Source organism: Chiloscyllium plagiosum, unplaced genomic scaffold, assembly GCF_037043375.1.
Source record: "Chiloscyllium plagiosum isolate Xiang-an unplaced genomic scaffold, Cpla_swu_hap1 HiC_scaffold_27, whole genome shotgun sequence".
Lineage (NCBI taxonomy): Eukaryota > Metazoa > Chordata > Chondrichthyes > Orectolobiformes > Hemiscylliidae > Chiloscyllium > Chiloscyllium plagiosum.
The window spans coordinates 55,831,701-55,853,031 of NW_028270165.1; the positions used below are offsets into that span (position 1 = coordinate 55,831,701).

General features: G+C 46.4%; 3 protein-coding genes across 7 annotated transcripts in view; 1 reads left to right on the forward strand and 2 right to left on the reverse strand.

Annotated features, from left to right (window-relative positions):
- LOC148144182 (uncharacterized) overlaps nt 1–9,903 on the reverse strand; it is a gene marked incomplete at its 5' end in the record, with an annotated part of 303,554 nt that extends 293,651 nt beyond the window's left edge. The window contains 1 exon segment of the mRNA XM_087975306.1: nt 8,838–9,903. Coding sequence (XP_087831432.1) covers nt 8,838–9,903 — 1,066 coding nt within the window.
- The window catches only part of LOC148144190 (uncharacterized), a 244,929-nt gene that overhangs the window by 9,601 nt on the left and 213,997 nt on the right, over nt 1–21,331 (forward strand). For 4 of the 5 annotated variants that reach the window (XR_015751407.1, XR_015751406.1, XR_015751405.1 and 1 more), the window contains one exon: nt 5,445–6,053. The exons of the other annotated variant lie outside the window; for it this stretch is intronic. The gene's annotated coding sequence lies outside the window, so the exon portion shown is untranslated. Of the gene's footprint in view, nt 1–5,444; nt 6,054–21,331 lie in introns of those variants that run through there. 5 annotated transcript variants of the gene reach the window in all.
- Nucleotides 14,357–19,586, reverse strand: LOC148144191 (uncharacterized). Its single transcript, XM_087974601.1, has 2 exons — nt 19,419–19,586; nt 14,357–18,215 (listed from the first exon to the last, which is right to left on the reverse strand). The coding sequence occupies exon 2, from the start codon at nt 16,678–16,680 to the stop codon at nt 14,488–14,490; it is 2,193 nt and encodes a 730-aa protein (XP_087830727.1). The 5' UTR covers nt 16,681–18,215; nt 19,419–19,586; the 3' UTR covers nt 14,357–14,487.

The window sequence follows — 21,331 nt, forward strand, 5'->3', positions numbered from 1 at the left end:
AGGTAGAAGACGGAGGGTGGTGGTGGAGGATTGTTTTTCAGGCTGGAGGCCTGTGACCAGTGGAGTGTCACAAGGATCAGTGCTGGGTCCTCTACTTTTTGTCATTTACCTAAATGATTTTGGATGTAAACATAAGAGGAACAGTTAGTAAGTTTGCAGATGACACCAAAGTTGGAGGGGTAGTGAACAGCGAAGAGAGTTACCTCCGATTACAACAGGATCTTGACCACATGGGCCAATGGGCTGAGAAGTGGCAGATGTAGTTGAATTCAGATAAAAGTGAGGTGCTGCATTTTGGGAAAGCAAATCTTAGCAGGATCTTTTCACTTCATGGTAAGGATCAACGAGGCAAAATGAGGACTGCAGATGCTGGAAACCAGAGTTTCGATCAGAGTGGTGCTGGAAAAGCACAGCAAGTCAGGCTGCATCCGAGGTGCAGGAAAATTGATGTTTCAGACAAAAGCCCTTCGTCAGGAATAAAGCTCTATTCCTGATGAAGAGATTTTGCCCGAAATGTTGATTTACCTGTTCCTCGGATGCTACCTGACCTGCTGTGCTTTTCCAGTGCCACTCTGATTTAAACACTTAATGGTAAGGTCCTAGGGAGTGTTGTTAAACAAAGAGACCTCGGAGTGCAGGTTCATAGCTCCTTGAAAGTGGAGTTGCAGGTAGATAGGATAGTGAAGAGGGTGTTTGGTATGCTTTCTTTTATTGGTCAGAGTATTCAGTACAGGAGTTGGGGGGTCATGTTGTGGCTGTACAGGACATTGGTAGGGCATTTAAGAGGCATTTGGATGGGTATATGAATAGGAAGGGTTTGGTGGGATATGGGCCAGGTGCTGGCATGTGGGACTAGATTGGGTTAGGATATCTGGTTGGCATGGACAAGTTGGACCGAAGGGTCTGTTTTCATGCTGTACATCTCTGTGACTCTATGTTCTGGGATTTACATATTAATGAACTGAAACCTGCAACCCGTTCTAAAAGAGGAAAGACTGAATAGCAACCTAGGGTTGTTCAATATATCCTATCAGTTGCATGACACTGATCTTTTTCTATAAAATCTCAGTCTTATGATCATGCACCACAACTCCCCGATGAAGGAGCAGCGCTCCAAAAGCTAGTGCTTCCAAATAAACCTGTTGGACTGTAACCTGGTGTTGTGTGATTTTTAACTTTACCCACCGCAGTCCAATACCGGCACCTCCACCACAATTCTAGTGAACACAGCCCACACCTCCTGGTGCTGCCAGGAAACATTACAATGCTGATGAAGCGAAGCACTCTGCACTCCTGAAAAACTTACAATTTCAAACAAAACTAGATACTCATTCACTGCTCCTGCTGATACATGACATTGGAAATTCAGTGCAGGAGGCTGAAAGAAAGGATCAGCTTTAAAACAAAATCTCTTGGAGTTCAAAGCTTTCAATGAGAGTCTGAGCCCGGCGATAAGTTCAGGTCACCTTCAATGCGACCCAACTTTGTTACAGCTTCAGATCTCCTCAACAAAAAGACACATAAAAGATAGCTCAAGGTCAAAGCTCACACACTCCCCACTCCACTTTCTTTACTATTGGTCACCATCGAGTTGTCCCTTTGTAATTGCATCCTTGGTACAGCCGTAACCCGGAGGAGGTATTGCCTCACCCAGCAATTTCATCCCATACACTGCATCCAAGTCAGTTTCTCCCCACACATTTGCCCGGCTGGGGCAGTGTTGAGTCAACCATATTGCTGTGGGTCGGCAGGGCACAGGCATGGGTAAAGCTCTTACTGCACTCTGGGCAGCTGAAGGCCTCTCCCTGGCATGGACCCACTGGTGCCTCAGCAGAATGAATAACTTGTATAGGCCTTCCTGCACTCTGTGCAGAGGAACAGCCTTTCCCGCAGTTGCCACACTTCCATGGTTTCTTCATGGGGCAGGATTCCTCAGGTTTCTCCATGGCCAAAGCTTCAGCTACAAGTGAGTGACTGTATAGCAACTTCATGCCGTGAATTCCTCTTTCCAGGCTGTTTCAGGTTCCAAACTCCAAGGTCATGTTGCGGCTGTATAGGACATTGGTTCGGCCATTGTTGGTATATTGCGTGCAATTCTGGTCTCCTTCCTATCGGGAAGATGTTGTGAAACTTGAAAGGGTTCAGAAAAGATTTACAAGCATGTTGCCAAAGTTGGAGGATTTGAGCTATGGGAGAGGCTGAACAGGTTGGGGCTGTTTTCCCTGCAGCGTCAGAGATTGAGGGGTGACCTTATAGAGGTTTACAAAATTATGAGGGGCATGGATAGGGTAAATAGACTAAGTCTTTTCCCTGGGGTCGGGGAGTCCAGAACTAGAGGGCATATGTTTAGGGTGAGAGGGGAAAGATATAAAAGAGACCTAAGGGGCAACTTTTTCACACAGAGGGTGGTACGTGTATGAAATGAACTGCCAGAGAATGCGGTGGAGGCTGATATAATTGTAACATTTAAAAGGCATTTGGATGAATAGGAAGGGTTTGGAGGGATATGGGCTGGGTGCTGGTAGGTGGGACTCTATTGTGTTGAGATATCTGGACGGGTTGGACTGAAGGGTCTGTTTCCATGCTGTACATCTCTATGACTCTTATGATAATTGGTAAACAAGTTAAGTCATAAAGGTTAGGTCATCTTTATCTTGAGATACAAAGGACTTGCAGCTTGCAGAGTGTGGTTAGTACTTTCTCATTGGTCTACTTCTGCATTCTAGTGGTTTTAGTAGTTAGTTGTTTATACAGCTATAGACACAAGCAGCAGCTCATCACGTAGCAAAGCAGAAGCCATCTTGTGCAGCTCCTTCAGCCATTTTATCCTATCTTCCAGAGGCCCCATATCCCCTCTCACTCCCTCCATTCTCACTTTGTTGAACCTAATCCCTGCTGTACCTCATCCTGAAGTGTCTGGTTCTTACTGATTAACAGGTGTCACAAAGCTAGTACCTTTTTTTCCTAAAAGATGTTCCTTGGCTCAAGGAGACTGTGTCTTTGACTTTTTTTCCCAGAGGGGTAATAAACTGGGTCAATGTCCGAGCAGTCTGGTTTGGTACAGAGATGAAAAGGATTTTAAGAGGTCTTTTGTTTATATGTAAACTGATGAGATTTCAGGCCAACGTGGTCATATTTTAGAAGTGACCTGTATAAAAAAAGGGACGTAGTCAGCTCTCGAACTGGTTGGAAGTTCAGGGAACTGTGTGGAAACTCTGTCTCTCTTTTCTGCCTCTCAACTTCAATCTGTAAGTATGTGTTCTATTTATACTGGTTTTCAAATTGAGTTTGCTTATTGGGACTGTTGTATATATTCGAACAGCATAATTAAGTCTAGTTGGATAGGCTGAGTTCTGTAGGGGTTCTTTATTCTGATCTTTGTGTTTTAATTGTGTAATTTTGTGAATAATTGTTGTCTGTTTTAAAATCTAGTAATCAACCAAGCTAACTTACTCCAGGTAATTTTTACTGTACACTTACCGAAACAAATTGCAAAGTTATAGTGTGGGGCTGCCTGCTTAAGAATGTTTTGCATGGTCTGGTTTAGTCCATAACACAGGCCCCCACACAGGGGAGATCTAATTGAAACATACCGAACACTGAACGGCCTGGGCAGAGTGGATGTTGGGAAGATGTTTCCACTGACAGAAGAGACTAGAAACCGAGGCCACAGCCTTTGAGTAAAGGGAAGACCTTTTAGAACCGAGATAAGGAGGAACCTTTCAACCAGAGAGTGGCGAATCTATTGAATTCATTGCCACAGAAGGCTGTGCAGGCCAGGTCGCTGAGGATATTTAAGACTGAGATAGATAGGCTCTTGAGTATCAAGGGGATCGAGAGTTACGGGGAGAAAGCGGGAGAATGGGATTGAGAAACTTATCCGCCACGATTGAATGGTATGAAGATACCTGATGGGCTGAATAGCCTAATTTTGTGCTCCAATGTTTTATGGTCTCTTGCTGTCCTTAGACTCATGAGGGTGAGAATTGGGAGCAGGAGTAGGCCATTTGGTCTTTCGGGCCTGCACCAGCATTGAACAGATCATAACTGGATATGAATATACCTACATCGAGGTGGATATGCTGGGACACCTTTCACTGCAGCACAAGAGGTTGAGAGGTGACCTTAGTTTATAAAGTCAAGAAGGGATATTGATGTGCATGGCAGATGCTGTTTCCTTCGGGTGGGGGTTTCAAGATTAGGGAGTACATTTTTAAGGTGAGAGGAGAAAGATTAAAAAAAAAAGACATGAAGAGCACCTTTTTCTTTTGGTTTAAGTGTGGAATCACTTTCAATGTCCTGAGGAAATGGTGGATGCAGGAACTGTCAACATTTAAGACATTTGGATAAGTACATTAATAGGAAAGGTTTGGAGGGATATAAGTCAAACTAGATGGGACTAGTTTAGTTTGTGAATATAGTCAGCATGGACTAGTTGGACTGAAGGGTCTGTTTCTGTGCTGTATTACTTTGTAACTATTCGGGACTGGTCTTAAAAACATTTTTTTTAATTTCCCCATCACCATCCACTTTGTTCAAAAATCAGATGAATTCAGCCTTGAATATATTCAATGACCCTTCACAACTGCAGGAAGACATCCTCACTTCTGAACTCAACTCCTCTTGCTAATATATCACTTGCCTTGCTGATTGCTTGTTTCACCTGTCTGACAATTGGCATTGACTAGTGTAGAAGGACGCTGAGCTGAAAATGTGTTGCTGGAAAAGCGCAGCAGGTCAGGTAGCATCCGAGGAACAGGAGAATCGCTGTTTCGGGCATGAGCCCTTCTTCAGGAATGAGGAGAGTGTGCCAAGCAGGCTAAGATAAAAGGTAGGGAGGAGGGACTTGGAGGAGGGGCATTGGAAATGCGATAGGTGGAAGGAGGTTAAGGTGAGGGTGATAGGCCGGAGTGGGGGTGGGGGTGGAGAGGTCAGGAAGAAGATTGCAGGTTAGGAAGGTGGTGCGGAGTTCGAGGGTTGGGACTGAGACAAGGTGGGGGGAGGGGAAATGAGGAAACTGGAGAAATCTGAATTCATCCCTTGTGGTTGGAGGGTTCCTAGGTGGAAGATGAGGCGCTCTTCCTCCAGCTGTCGTGTTGCAATGGTTTGGCGATGGAGGAGTCCAAGGACCTGCATGTCCTTGGTGGAGTGGGAGGGGGAGTTGAAGTGTTGAGTCACAGGGTGGTTGGGTTGGTTGGTCCGGGTGTCCCAGAGGTGTTCTCTGAAACGTTCCGTAAGTTGGCGGCCTGTAGAAGGCCCTTTGTACATCCACACATCATTCCTGATGAAGGGCTCATGTTGGAAATGTTGACTCTCCTGTTCCTCGGATACTGTCTGACCTGCTGTGCTTTTCCAGCGCCACACTTTGACTCTTAACCTCTAGCATCTGCATCCCAATGTGTCACTTTTAACAATGCAACTCCTTTCTGCTTTTTATTCCACAGTAAAGGCTATATTACCACATTGTGGTAATGCAATTGCTATGTGTTTGCCAACTGAGAACAGATCTGGACCAACGTTTCCGTAGTCCGTCCCCTCCCTGGATTCACTCCCTTTCCTTTCACTTGCTGTAAGTCAACAATTGAAGCCCAGAATGCAAAACCAGAAACGGAAAAAAGAGTGCTGTACCTCACAGATGTTGGACAGAGGAATGAAGTTGCAGTCTGGGGTGAAGCTCAACCATCATTCAGGGAGAGATTAGCAGCTTCCAAAGCTCATTGTCCAACTTCCGCATTCAGAGAATGGGGAGCTCTGAATGGCAGGAGGTCCAGTCTCTTTCCGATTCTCCAGGGCTCTCTATTGGACCATCAAAAGAAGGTCGCAAACCGTTTGTGCGGAAATCTAGGAGAATGCGCAGATTTTTGCTGACACCGAAGAGCATAAGCAGTCCTTTGCTGACTCTGTGACTCTTGTTCTACATAGTTGGAACCTATATCACAAGACTAGGAATTCACCCATTACAGCCTGTATTCAACTGTGGCCTAACTGCGCATATTTCAATGCAGGTTCAGAAAGGTGTCTGCAGCTTTTTAATAAAATTGAAGATGCTTTAATGATGTTTCTGAATATATAATTTTAGCTATTCTTCATTTTAAAGATCAGCCATTTCTCATACACCCCCATCTCTCATATAGACTCATCAACATCCATTCTCTCTCTTTTCTGAGAAAGTCTTGATACAGCAATCAAAGAAGTCTTGAGGCACAAGAAATAACAGGTGCTGGGGGGAAAAGGGAAAGAGAATGGCTGGGGGTCGAGAGAGAGAAAATGGACAGGGGTTGGGGGGACAGGGAGAGAATGGACAGCGGGCAGCGACACCACAAATCCCACCTTTCCCAGGACCACAGCAGTCACTTCTCAATATACATGTGGTCATGGCAGCAGAATCATATAATCCCTGCAGGCTATTTGGCCCATTTAATTCACACCAAACTTCCAAACAGCTTCCCACCAGACCAACTCACCTACCATATAGCTCTGCAGCTTCCCCTGGCTTATTACCCTAAACTGCAGATTGTTGGACTGTGGGTAGAAACCGCAGCACCCAGAGGTAAACCATGCACAAAGTCCACACAGACAGTCCTCAGAGGCTGGAATCAAACCCAGGTCCCTGGCAATGTGAGGCAGCAGCACTAGCCACAGAGTCACTGTGCTGCCCATAGCTTTGGGGTTCTGCTTTGTCTTTGTAGTTTCTGACTGGCTGTCGTCTCCTGACATTGTTGGACCACACCCACTGCAGCCTCCCTTTCCCACTTCTCCAGCCCTGAGCATATTGGTTCCTGAATCCTGCTGCCAACTGCAGAGAACAGAGACGATCTCTGTCACTATTGTCCCTTACCACCACCACCTTCTCCTCCCCCCCCCCCCGCCAAACTTTGTTCTTCCTCCCACCACCCAGCCAGTTAGCTCCTCCCCCCTGCAGCCCTCTCTCAGATCCTCTTTACCTGCGTGATTCACATCATACCCACCTGATCCTGTCCACTGACCCAATGAGAAGGCTCTGTCTGGAGATGAATGACCATTACCCGGAATAAAAAGCTGTTTAAGTTTTCCCCTGATGTGTATGCAGCCTGGCTTCCAGCTCCAACTCTGAGCTGAAGGTCTTCCAGCATGTGTTTGCTCTCATCCAGAGCCTCCCACCTTCTGCAAAGCAAAAGATAAGTTCCACCCAGTACGCTCCAATGCATGTTGTATAACTGCTCAATTGTTTTTAGTGGCCAAGCAGAGGCTGATAGCCAAGTTCGGAACCCATGAGGATGGTCTCAACAGGGACCTTGGGTCACTCCACTACATTATACACTCACACGCTCTCTTACATACACATGGTCTCTCAGACACACACATACAAACACACCCCACACACGCCTTCTCAGAGGCTTATACTCCATCACACAAACGTTACCAAGCATGCACACTTGCAAACACATACACATGGGTCTATGTGGTGAATTTGCATTTGCAGATACATTCGATGTGCGCTTTGAGCAGAAATCAGCAGGTAGTCAATCCATGTATTATTTTATAAATTCCTACTTTGATAATAGAACCATTCTGATTCAAGATTTGGATACAGACACACTCAAACTTCACACCTTTCATACATTGTGAGAGCTGAGATGTCACCTATTTTTATAAAACCTTAAGTCATCTCGAGACTGACTTAAAAAATATTCTGGGATTTATACATTAATGAAGCAAAACCTGCAACCCATTCTAAAAGATGAAAGACTTAACAGCAATCCAGGTTTTTTTCAATATATCATTTCTGTTGCATGACACTGTGATCTTTTGCTTTAAATTCTGTGTCTTATGAGGAACGGCTGAGGATACTGGAATTGTATTCGTTGGAGTTTAGAAGATTAAGGGGAGACTTAATAGAGACGTACAAAATAATACATGGCTTGGAAAAGGTGGATGCTAGGAAATTGTTTCAGTTAAACGAGGAGACTAGGACCCGTGGACACAGCCTTAGAATTAGAGGGGGTCATTTCAGAACAGAAATGCGGAGGCATTTCTTCAGCCAGAGAGTGGTGGGCCTGTGGAATTCATTGCCACGGAGTGCAGTGGAAGCCGGGACGCTAAATGTCTTCAAGGCCGAGATTGATAGATTCTTGTTGTCTCGAGGAATTAAGGGCTACGGGGAGAACGCTGGTAAGTGGAGCTGAAATGCGCATCAGCCATGATTGAATGGCGGAGTGGACCTGATGGGCCGAATGGCCTTACTTCCACTCCTATGTCTTATGGTCTTATGCTCCACAGCTACCTGATGAAAGAGCAGTGCTCTGAAAGCTAGTGCATCCAAATAAACCTGTTGGACTATAACCTGGTGCTTTTTAACTTTACCCACCCCAGTTCAACACCGGCCCCTCCACATCGTTTCTAGTGAACTCGGCCCACACCCTTTACTGCTGCCAGTAAACTTTACAATGCTGATGAAATGGTGCAGTACCTGCACTCCTGAAAAATTTACAATTTCTAACGATAGTAGCTACTCATTCACTACTCCATCTGATACACGACATTGGAAACTTAGTGCAGGAGGCTGAAAGAAATGAGCAGCTTTAAAACAAAAACCATTTGGAGCTCAAAGCTTTCAATGAGAGCCTGAACCCGACGTTAAGTTCAGGTAAACTTTACTGTGACCAACTTTGTTACAGCTTCAGATTCCCCCCAGCAAAAAGGCATAGAAAAAGTAGTTCTTTTTAAAAAACAGCTCAAGGTCAAAGCGCACACACTCTCCACACCCAACACCACCACCAACCCGTTGCTCCTTCAATCCTCCTGCAATGGCGCGTGAACTCGCTGGTGGCTCCGCAGGTTGAAGAAGCGTGTGAAACCCTTCCCACACTGAGAGCAGGTGAAGGGCTTCTTGCCCGTGTGGACCCGCTGGTGGTTCAGCAGGTTGGAGGAATTGCTAAAAGCCTTCCCGCACACGGTGCAGGGGAACGGCCTCTCCCCCTTTTGGACCCGCTGATGGGTCAGCAGGTGGGAGGAACTGTTGAAGGCCTTCCCGCACTCTGGACAGCTGAAGGGTCTCTCCCCTGTGTGGACACGCCGGTGGGTCAGTAGGTTGGAGGAATTGCTGAAGGCTTTCCCGCACTCTAAGCAGCTGAAAGGCCTTTCACCCGTGTGGACCCGTTGATGGTTCAGCCTGTAGGAGGAACTGCTGAAGGCCTTCCCACACTCGGGGCAGCTGAAGGGCCTTTCCCCAGTGTGGACCCGCCGGTGGGCCAGCAAGGCAGAGGAATAGCTGAAGGCCTTCCCACACTCGGGACAGGAGAACGGCCTCTCCCCCGTGTGGACCCGCTGGTGCTTCAGCAGGTCAGAGGATTTGCTGAAGGCCTTCCCGCAGTTGGGACAGCTGAAGGGCCTTTCCCCTGTGTGGACCCGCCGGTGGGTCAGCAGGGCAGAGGAATCACCGAAGGCCTGTCCGCAGTCAGGGCAAGAGAATGGGCTCTCCCCTGTGTGGACCCGCTGGTGCTTCAGGAGGTCGGAGGAATTGCTGAAGGCCTTCCTACACTCGGAGCAGCTGAAGGGCCTCTCCCCCGCCTGGACCCGCTTGTGGGTCAGCAGGGTGGTGGAACTGCTGAATGCCTTGCCGCACTCAGGGCAGCTGAATGGCCTCTCCCCTCTGTGGATCTGGTGGTGCTTTAGCAGGTCAGAGGATTTGCTGAAGGCCTTCCTACAGACTGGGCAGGAGAATGGCCTTTCCCCGGTGTGGCTGCGCTGATAAGTCTCTGGGGCAGACGGGGCATGAAAGCCTTTCCCACAGTTACCACACTTCCATGGTTTCTCCACAGGGCGGGATTCCTCCAGTTTCTCTATGGCTGAAGCTTCAGCTGTACGCCAACACTTGTACAGCCCCTCCCCACTGTGAATTCCTGTTTTCAGGCCGTATAGCTGTTACACGCTCCACGCTCAGTGCGCTGCAACAGTAGGGTCTCTCATCTAGTCCCATTGATGCTGAAAAAGTACTCAAACAAGAACCAAAAAGTTTGTTTCCTTCTCACAGAATCATAGTTGAAAATTGTTGCGGTCCTGATGAATTGGGTGACTGTCAGACATTGATGTCAAAGTGAGGACTGCAGTCGCTGGAGAGTCAGAGACAAAAAGCGCAGCACTGGAAAAGCACAGCAGGTCAGGCAGCATCCGAGGTGCAGGAAAGTCAATGTTTCCGGCATAACGCTTATACCTGTTCATTTTGAAACTTCTGTCTTCAGATCTTCAAATACGCTGTGTTGGACTTTGGCTCAATCTACAAACTTACTTTCTTCTATGTGTGAGCCAAGTCCTGCGTGTTCTTTTAAATGAAGCAATAGGAGAAGATATTCGGTCTCACACTCTTAATTTATTTTACACAGTAAGTGAACAAAGCATTCAGAGCTCTGGGTCTAAACCCCTTTGTCCCTGACAAACTATAAAAGTATGCCAGTTCAAAAAGGAAAGACCTCGTTTTGTCCCTGCCCCAGTCTTTTATACAATAAAAAACGTCATATAAACACTGAGGTAGAATTATCTTCTGATTGGGTGTTAGTCTGACTCCTTTCCCCACCTTCTTACATTCCTAGCTGTCCGATCCCACGTGACCTCCTTTTGCCCGCGAAATGGGGCATCACGTGGCCTCCTTGACCCACTTCCGAGGCGCGAAACGGGACGTCACGTGATCGTCCGCACTTTTCCGGGGCGCGAAACGGGACATCACGTGACCAGTCCGCACTCTTCCCGGTGCGAGACGGGGACGTCACATAGCCACGCCCCGCACTCTTCCGAGTTCAAAATGGGAACGTCACGTGGCCACGCCCCCTGCTTGATTTACAGAGTCACCACAGTTTTAAATACTGAATCCATCCAGAGTCACAGCCAGCCTTCCGTTTTTAAAGTAAGAAATATATTTACAAGTCCCCCTTTTGGTCTCATGAAAATGAGACCAACCAACCAGTTCTATATATCATATTCGCTCTCTGATGCATAGTCCTCCCTCCTTGCTAAAGCCATGGTTTCCGTCTCCATCTGTGACATCTGGTAAGACGGGGGAGCCTTCCCTTCAATTGCTGTAATAATTACCCTGTTTAACAAAGATCTAATATAGGGAATACAACAACATCCGCACAACACTAACACAATAATCATACCCCCGAGGGACATAAACACAGAGGCAATTAATCCCTTCCATTTCCCAAACCATGAATCAAACAGTCCTCCTAGAGGATTGTAAATACCCAAGTGTTCATGCATTTCTTCAGACAAAATTCTTAGCCCTTCCAAGGCTCTAGTGACCGAACCATCAGGTGCCATATTGTTGGGGATGAACGTACAACATTGATCTCCAAACATAGAGCACACTCCCCCTTTTTCCAAAACTTTCTTCGTACAAACATTAAACATTTAGGACCCTTCTACTCGTTTTCTGTTCTTATTTGTTCTAAAGTTCTTGTTGGCGGTTCCGTGGCTGCACACTGGCTCCAATGGTACCAGCTTTCTCCTTTCCCCTGTAGTCTGACCGCATGAGATGTCCTCTCCACCACCTTATAAGGTCCTGTCCACCTCGGCTCCGACCACTTCCGTTTGATCACCTTCAGCAGGACCCAGTCTGTCGTAGATGGCACCTGGCTCTGTAGTTCCCCCTTTTCCGGTCCAACCTGTTTGGAGAAAGCTGACACCAAAGCTGTTAGTTGGTCATAGTAAGGTTTGTACCTTAAAGAGGCTCCTCCTCCCTCTAACATCTGTATTCCAGCTCCTGGTCCCGGGAACTGCTGCCCTGTTGTCAGCTCATATGGGGTGAACCCTGTGATAGAGTTTACTGAGCTTCTAATGGACATTAAAGCTAAGGGTAGGGCATCCACCCAGCTTAACTTTGTTTGTGCACACACTTTTCCTATTTTTCCTTTTATGGACCGATTCATTCTTTCCACTTTTCCTGTCAACACTTCCTCAAATCCCTCACTTGTCTGTCGTACCACTGCATAGGCTGCTTTAAGTCCTTCAGTTGGATGTCTGTAACAGCAACCATCTGTGAACAGCACTTCTTCTGGGTCTACTAATGGAATTGCCTGTAAATCTGCCCTTACTTTAATATCTCTCTGTACCCTTTCCTCACAGATGTGTGGCTCTCCTTCTCCCATATTATCAGCCATGTTAATTCCTTCATGTGTAAAAATTATATGTGGTGCATTCAAGATTTTCTCTAACCTAGTTTGCCGCAATGACGTCATTGTAAAGGCTGTTGAGTTCACATAGGCCACTATACTATGTGTCATCAGTACTGTTAATGAATGGCCCATGACTATATGTGCTACCTTTTGGAAAATTTTGCTACCCCTGCTGCATGTCTTGTACATGGCGGGTGTCTGTCCTCCACTGGGTCAAGAGTAACACTTACGTACATCAGCACCTGCCGGCCTCCCCCTTTTTTCTGAAAAAGAACACCATTTATTGTGTGTAATTTTTCAGAAATATCGAGGAAAAATGGCTCTTTGTAATCTGGGACCGCTAAATCAGCAGCCTGCGTTAAAGCCTGTTTAAGAGATATGAAACTTTCATCTGCCTCCGTAGTCCACTGCAAATGGGCCGACAAATTTCTCATACCTTGCTCATTTACCATGGTCCTCAGAGGGAAAGTGAGCTCCCCATATGATGCAATAAATTGTCTACTGTATCCTGCCAACCCAAGAAATGAGAGCATGTCTTTTACAGTGACTGGTTTGGTATGATGCAGAATGGAGGATCTATGGGACGGAGACACACCTGTTCCCTGAGCAGAAATAACTCTACCCAGAAAAGACACCGTTTGTCTGCAGCATTGCAATTTAACCCGTGAAACTTTGAAACCGACACTATACAGGTGAAACAGCAACGACTTTGTGGCTTCCAAACAAGAAACATGATCGGGTGCTGCCAAAAGAATGTCATCCACATACTGGATCAATACCACCCCCTTTGGGAGCGTCAGATCCTTCAGCTGCTGTTTCAGTACCTGATTAAACACCCCAGGTGACAAAATAAACCCTTGAGGGACCCTTGTATCACGTAATTGTTGGCCTTTATAGGTAAATGAAAAAATGTCCCTCAAATGATCAGCTAAGGGCAAACAAAAGAACGCGTTGGCGAGATCAATGCACGAGAACCATTTATGGTCAGGGGTCAGCACAGACATTGCAGTGTAGGGGTTTGGAACTGGAACTGTTGGAGTAGAAACGGCACTATTAATCCGTCGAAGATCATGTGCCATCCTATATCTGCCTGTATTCTGCTTCTCTACAGGTAAGATAGGAGTGTTCCAAGCTGACCGGGAGGGTTCTAGCACCCCTGCTGCTAACAATCCTTCGATTGTGTCGGCAATGCCGGCTTCGGCCTCTGGTTTGTGTGAATATTGTCTCTGCCAAATCGGAGTGTGGTCTATTAAATCAAATGTGATCGGTGTGACATGTTTGCAGTACCCTACGTCCGTTGAACTAGCTGACCACAAGGTATCTGGTAGTGAGTCAAGCATCGCCGCAGCCTGTGGATGGTCTGTTTTTTCCCTACCATGAAACCGTTCAATCTGCCTATGTTCCAGCAGTACCTTGTCAGTTGTTCTGTACATAATTCGATAGGCTTCCTCCGATGGTGAATATTGTAAACCGGGTAACTGAGTCCACACCCAGTCCGTTAACACCATCAAGCGTTTGGACATAGGTCCCAGATCCTTGGCCTGATGTTCAGCATGCACGGCCAACGTGACATGAGGTATAGCTTCTTCAGACATCTCATACCAGTCCAACTGTTCTACAGTTAATTCAACAATACCTGCCACACCTTCGTTTCCAAGCAGAATGCAACTGGAAGAAATATCCCATTGAGTCCCTTCCAAGTGCTGATAGAATGCATGCTGATAAATTTCATTATCATCTCTATCATAATATAAAGTAACATGAAGGGGATCTGCAGGAGGAGCATAGGGATGCAACATCTGAACCCAGGGTCGCCATTGATTGTATAAAGACTGTATGCCGTTGTTTTGCCTGTTTTCGGGTTCGAGAAGTCCCCAATATATATCTGCCCACTGCCCTTCTGCCATTGGTGATGTGTCTGGTGATAACATCATTTGGGATCCAGAGTGAATCATTGTCATAGAACAATTGATGGAATGGCCATTTGGAAAGGTCACCACCAGTCCATCTGGCCCGCAGAGAACCGAAACCCCGCATCTCACCAACAAGTCACGTCCCATCAAATTCACGGGGCATGCAGGTGATGAAATATACTGGTGACGAAAGGTCTGTCCGGCCACTGATGTAATCAATGGCGATGTCAAAGGCAGATTTTCTGGTTTACCCGAGAACCCTACTAACTGGACGCTAGAGGATGACATGCTTGACCGAGGTATATCACAAGTGATGGTAGAAAATCTTGCACCGTGTCAACCAAAAAAGACAAAGTCTTGTCCATTACCCTCATTTGCATATAGGGGTCTGCCAACCCCACATGCCCCTGGGTTCTCGGGCCCCGTCAATATTCATACCCCTGCCCTTCCAGCATAGTTTGGGGGTACTGTCCTTTCACCGGGGCTGCAGCTGCATTTGGGACTTGATAAGGCTGAACAGCCTGTTGAGAAGGAGGCTGACTTGCACGGAGGTACTGCCTTGGGATCAATCCCTGGCCTCCCTGGAGTCCCCACAGCATGGGACAATCCCTTCTCCAATGCCCGGGTTGGCCACATTCAAAACAGGTGTTAAGTGGCTGACCTCTAAATCCTCCGCGGCCCCTTCCTCTACCACGCATTCCTCCTGGTACACCTATTGGTCTGCCCCCATATTGGGGGTAGGGTGGCATCCAATCAGGTGTTGGAACTAAACTTGGTGGATTGTTTTGTGGCGACGGCCGCTGAACCATCTGATTCGTCGTCTTTTGGGAGGCCTTCTTTGTATCATTAGCCTTCCTTCTAGCCTCATCGAGCTGTAACTTCAGCAACTGCGCTTTAGCTGACTCATTACTCTGTTTATCCTCATCTTGTTTTGTCCTGTAACGCTTCATGTGATGCGTCAAATGTTTTTCCCACTGTTCTGTAGTACAACCTGGGATGTCAGGATTACTCTCCATTGCCTCTTTTACTTCCTTTGGCATCCCTGCCATAACGGCATTCCTAAATAATGTAGTCTGTAGCTGGCCTGACCCTGGATGGCTCCCCGCAGTATCTGCCCACGTGTCCTTACACCTAGCCAAAAAGACAGACATATCCTCACCCTCCTTCATTGTGAAGGTGAGTGAGTGCATCGCTCCCGGTGGAATCGGAAACCTATCCCTCATTGCCCTTCCCACACAGGTGGCATGCTGCACAAACGGTTCCGAATCAGGTAATAAGGTGGTCCCCGCAGACGCTTCGATCTGCTGTATTTCCCACATATTCAATTGCTTACCCAGCAACGCTCTCCAATCGCCCATGGCTAACTTGTACCCTAGTGTATATTGAGAAACCTTTACCATCCAGGGCCCACCCCCCTCCATGGGTGGGGGCATTTTATCCAGGATACAGTTCATATCAGCAAATGTAAAAGGCTGATAGACATTCCCCAGATAAGAGCCTCTGTAAATTAACGGCATTTGGTGGTGCTGATACTTTATAGGTTGTCGTAATGTGTCTCTTTGACGCAAGTCGTAACTCAATTCAGGGAGGGGCTTCAGTGGAGGGCCATGTTCAGTATGCATTGTGAGTGAGCCTTTCAAGGTGACCGGGTAGGTGTTTGGATCATTGTCTGTCAGGGATTCCTCGTCCTCAATATCTATACTACTTTTAGACTCCACATCCACTTTCTCTCTATCCTGTTCTTCCCTCAAATCTCTCCTCCTTCTGTCTGAGAACCCATCATCCAATAACTGGCCTGAATCATGTAATCTTCCCCTCTTTTCATTCTCAGCACTATATGGTGTTGAATGAGCATCTGGCTCCTGTACTGGAAAACATCTGCCCTGTTTTAGCTGTTCTTTATTCCTACTGTGCATCATTGTCACCCTATTTGCTTCCTCCGCTTCCTTAACCCTCTGATCAACTTCTAATGTTAATTTTTCTACTTTCCTAATACTTTCTTCTACAGCCTCCGCCAGTCTCTGTTTTACTACATTGTACTCTCTTGTTCCTACTTCTCGCATGTCTAACACCCCTTCTTGAACATACATAAGTGGCATTTGTATTATAGGATATGGAGGCGGTGATTGTACCACAGGCAATTTAGGATATAATGGCGCAGATGGTCCTGCCTTTCCTATCTCCTTTGTCAAATCTGTTGTGAAGGTACCACCTACTCCCTTTTGTAATGTTTCTACCACCATACAGGCTAACATCATGTTGTGCAGATGAATCCTCCTCTCTTCTTCCTCCCCGCCTTCTTTTGTCCACTTTCTTCTAACTAATATTGACCCTTTCTTTCCCTTCATGTGCTCTTCTACTTCTAATTTAGCTTGTTCTTCTGCTTTTCCTAAAAACAGTGACAATTTCTTCTTCTCCTCATCTCTAGGGACTTTGCCTTGTTTCTGTAATTCCTCCCAAATCTTATCATATTTCTCCATCATTGTTTTTTGTTTATTCTTTGCAAGCCCACTGACTAACTGACTTCTGGCTTTACCCCACTGCTGTTTTATGGGCAACATTAAATCGGAAGAACATCCTCCATATTCTTCACATTCTTTACCAAACTCCCCTTCCATTTTATGTATTTTTATTTTAATCCTCCCGTCCACTAGTCAGTTAGTTTAGATATAAATATAACCAAACAACCAACCCAATCAAAGACAAAGCCGGTGGCTAGTCAGTTTGGATGAAATACACCCAAGCAACTGACCCTTTCAGCGAGATTGATCAGCAGTTTCGTTGTCACCGTTAGGTTTCCACTACCAACTCTCTCTCACTGAAACACCACCGTCTTGGTCTTCAAAACGCTACTGGCTTTTCTTCCACCCTCCGTACATTCCCCAATCTAATTTCTAAAACTTACAAAACATCAAACATACATCAAAATTTGTGAGCGTTGCTTTTATGAGATCCTGCTCAATGGACTTTAAACCTCCTCACATTTACGTACCTTGTTGCTTTTATGGGGACTCTAACCCCAAGGGACTTTAAACCTGTACGTATCAAACTTTGTTGCTTTTATGGGGACTCTAACCCCAAGGGACTTTAAACCCGTACGTACCTTGTTGCTTTTATGGGGACTCTAACCCCAAGGGACTTTAAACCTGTACGTATCAAACTTTGTTGCTTTTATGGGGACTCTAACCCCAAGGGACTTTAAACCCGTACGTACCTTGTTGCTTTTATGGGGACTCTAACCCCAAGGGACTTTAAACCTGTACGTACCTTATCAATGCTTTGTCCACTTACTATTACTAGGACACTTGCAGTATAATGACAACAATCAATTTAGTATCTCCAATTGCAGAACTTCGATATAAACAGGCGTCTGCTCACCTTTTTTTAATGCGGCACCGCTTGTTGTTGTCATCAAACGTCAGTTGTCCGTTGTTTCTATTTTTCTCTCTTTCCGTCACTTCTCCGTCTTCATCACGTCGGGGTCACCAAATTGTTGGACTTTGGCTCAATCTACAAACTTACTTTCTTCTATGTGTGAGCCAAGTCCTGCGTGTTCTTTTAAATGAAGCAATAGGAGAAGATATTCGGTCTCACACTCTTAATTTATTTTACACAGTAAGTGAACAAAGCATTCAGAGCTCTGGGTCTAAACCCCTTTGTCCCTGACAAACTATAAAAGTATGCCAGTTCAAAAAGGAAAGACCTCGTTTTGTCCCTGCCCCAGTCTTTTATACAATAAAAAACGTCATATAAACACTGAGGTAGAATTATCTTCTGATTGGGTGTTAGTCTGACTCCTTTCCCCACCTTCTTACATTCCTAGCTGTCCGATCCCACGTGACCTCCTTTTGCCCGCGAAATGGGGCATCACGTGGCCTCCTTGACCCACTTCCGTGGCGCGAAACGGGACGTCACGTGATCGTCCGCACTTTTCCGGGGCGCGAAACGGGACATCACGTGACCAGTCCGCACTCTTCCGGGTGCGAGACGGGGACGTCACATAGCCACGCCCCGCACTCTTCCGAGTTCAAAATGGGAACGTCACGTGGCCACGCCCCCTGCTTGATTTACAGAGTCACCACAGTTTTAAATACTGAATCCATCCAGAGTCACAGCCAGCCTTCCGTTTTTAAAGTAAGAAATATATTTACAGCTGCAAAAAGAAATTATAAGATTCATCACTGTCAGTGCAGGGTAGAAATTCAGAACAAGCAATTCTACTTTCTGCAGAATATTCTTTTCTTATTTCACAAAATTGAAAACACCATCCCACTCTCTCCCCCTCTGTTCTCACTCTGCTCTAATCAATTCTTACGGGGCAACCAACAAGGTGACTTTGTCACTGTATAAGTTCAAAATTAATATGAAAGAAGTCTTCGATAAGCTGTTGGCACTTAGAAGTTGACACGGCACTGGGACTTGATGAAATATATCCAAGGATCTTGAAGAAAGGGACGACAGAAATTGTGGGAGCATTCGACATAATTCAACAGTCTTCCATGGAATTGGAGGAAGTGACTGGAAAACTGCAAACACTTTAGCCTTGTTTAAGAAAGGTTGTAAAGATATACTCAGCAATTAGAGGGCAGCCAGTTTAAATTTGGTGGAAAAGCAGAAATAGTTATTCTGGTCAAAATTTGTAGTCACATGGAGAAAGGTGGATTAAGAAGAGCCAGCGTGGGATTGCTGAAGGGGACATTGCATTTAATTAACTTGATGGTGTTTTTTGCAGAAGTTACAGGCTTGACGAGGATAACACCTCAGCTCTCCTCTTTGTTATCCATCCTGGCTGTCCTAGGGAGTCTGGTACACCTACAGCCTTGACGTAATGCTGAATTTGAGGGGATTAAAGCACTAAAGTGTGACTTCAAATTACTTGGCTTCACGGGTTTTGCTGTCATATCTCTCCCATAAACGCTGACAGAACAGGCTGTGTGCAGGAGTCTGCTGGGCACCACCTTCATTAATCAAAAGGGAAAGAGCTATTGATTCAGCACCTCTGTAAATCTTGAGGCAGTCTTAGCTCCTATGCACATGTTGGGATACATGTAAGGAGATGTTTATATTTTGCTTCTATACTTAGAATTCAGAAATTGAAGCCAGTGTACATTTTTAAAATCTTCAAGATTAAAAGTACAGAGGAGATCAATATTATACAACAATCCAACAACCCCGTCCCAAGACAACAGGCGCCTGACCCTCACAAAGCTGGCGGCCGGTTGCCCGGGCAACCCGAGAGCTCCTTCGCCGGTGAAGTAAACACTGAGCCTGTGGGGCTTCTATTGGAGGCCTGAGGCCTCCCCCTAGGAGTTTATAAACTCCCCAGTCTCCCTCCTCCCGCGGGTCCCAATCCTACCCTGTCTCACTGTCTCCTCTCCCCGGGGGCAGGAGCCAGGTCTTGGCGCTCGGGCCTGGCGACCTCCCCGGGATGTTCCTGAAACCTGGTCCTGTTCTGAAGGAGGATCCCCGGACCCGAAACACCTCCTCACATTCCTCCCGACACCAGCTGCCGGACCTGCTCAGCTTTTCCAGCGGCTCCTGTTCTTGTTCCTTCAGCCGCCGGCGCCATTCCTCTCCCACACTCAGTAACACTTTGTCCCATTGCACATGCGCCAACTCACTGGAGGCGGGGTCCCTCTTGGTGACGTCATCACCCGCCGATGTGGCGCGGTCGGAGGAGTCCTCCAAGAATTCGGAGACAATGGGGGCGGGGCGATTGTTTTCCCCGCCCCCAGCCATTTGAAAGGTGAGTTTCTTTTAAGTTTGAACGTATTTTATTTCAATTTTCAGAAATGTTATTCCAGACCTCTGGAAAGCTGAAGCATTGAGAAACTTTCAGACATAAACAAACGGATACGAATAAAATCAATAAAAATAGGTAAGGTAAATTACGAAATAAACCCAGCACAAAATATCAAAAAGAATAGCAAGAGCTTGTATTGGTATGCTGAAGGGAACAGAATCGCTGAAGTAAATATTTGTCCCTGGGAAGGCGAAACCGCTGAGTTAATGGGGGAACACTGAAATAGCAGAGCTGCTAAATCAAAACTTCCCTTAGCTTTCACATTGGAGGACAGCAATACTATCCCTATTGGAACCGGCAAGTCAGAGGCTATCGAAAGGGTTAACAATTAACGTCGATAGGTACATGGGAGCAGCAGTTACATGGGAGACCATTACCTGCAAGTTCTGTTCAAAGACACTCACTATTGGAGCAGCACACTCATCTCAACATACAGAGATTACAAAGATAAAGATGGGAGAAACCATTGGAGAGATTTGAAGACTAAAATGAGAATTTTAAAATTTGGTTGTTGCTTGAATGGGCACCAGCACAGGTCAGTGGACACATGAGCCACAGAGGAATGAGAATTGTTGCCATGAAACAAGAGCAAAGTCTTAGATGATTTCAAGTTTACAGAAGGGCAAATGCGTAAAATTATTGATTGACTTGACTACAGTGAAGTAGTCAAGCCTGGAGGTAAGGAAGGGACCAAAGATGATTCCGGCAGCAGCAGCTACTTTGAGAATGGGACAGGCTCGAATGAGATGACAGAGGCGGATACAGGAGGGATGGGATGGGACAGGCTCGAATGAGATGACAGAGGCGGATACAGGAGGGATGGGATGGGACGGGACGGGACGGCATGGCATGGCATTACAGTGTGGAAACAGGCCCTTCGGCCCAACAAGTCCACACCGACCCGCCGAAGCGCAACCCACCCATATCCCTACATTTACCCCTTACCTAACACTACGGGCAATTTAGTATGGCCAATTCACCTGACCTGCACATCTTTGGACTGTGGGAGGAAACCGGAGCACCCGGAGGAAACCCACACAGACACGGGGAGAATGTGCAAACTCCACACAGTCAGTTGCCTGAGGCGGGAATTGAACCCGGGTCTCTGGCACTGTGAGGCAGCAGTGCTAACCACTGGGCCACCGTGCCGCCCACAGGTCAGAAGCTACTCTCAGAATCCAATGCAGCAAGTTATGAACAGCCTGGCTGAATCTGAGAGTTATAAGGGAGAGAGATGGAGGCTGAGGAATGAAGATGGATGCAAAAAATTGGAAACCAGTGGCTTCATTCTTCCCAGTGTTTAATTGGAGTGGATCCATCAATATGAAGAATCTCAGCAACCAGATTGGACCATGAAACTGGTGAGTTTTGAGAAGGTTTGTAGCTCAGGGTGAGGTTCTGGATGTAGGTTTGCTCGCTGAGCTGAAAGGTTCATTTTCCATCACTATACTAGGTAATATCTGCAG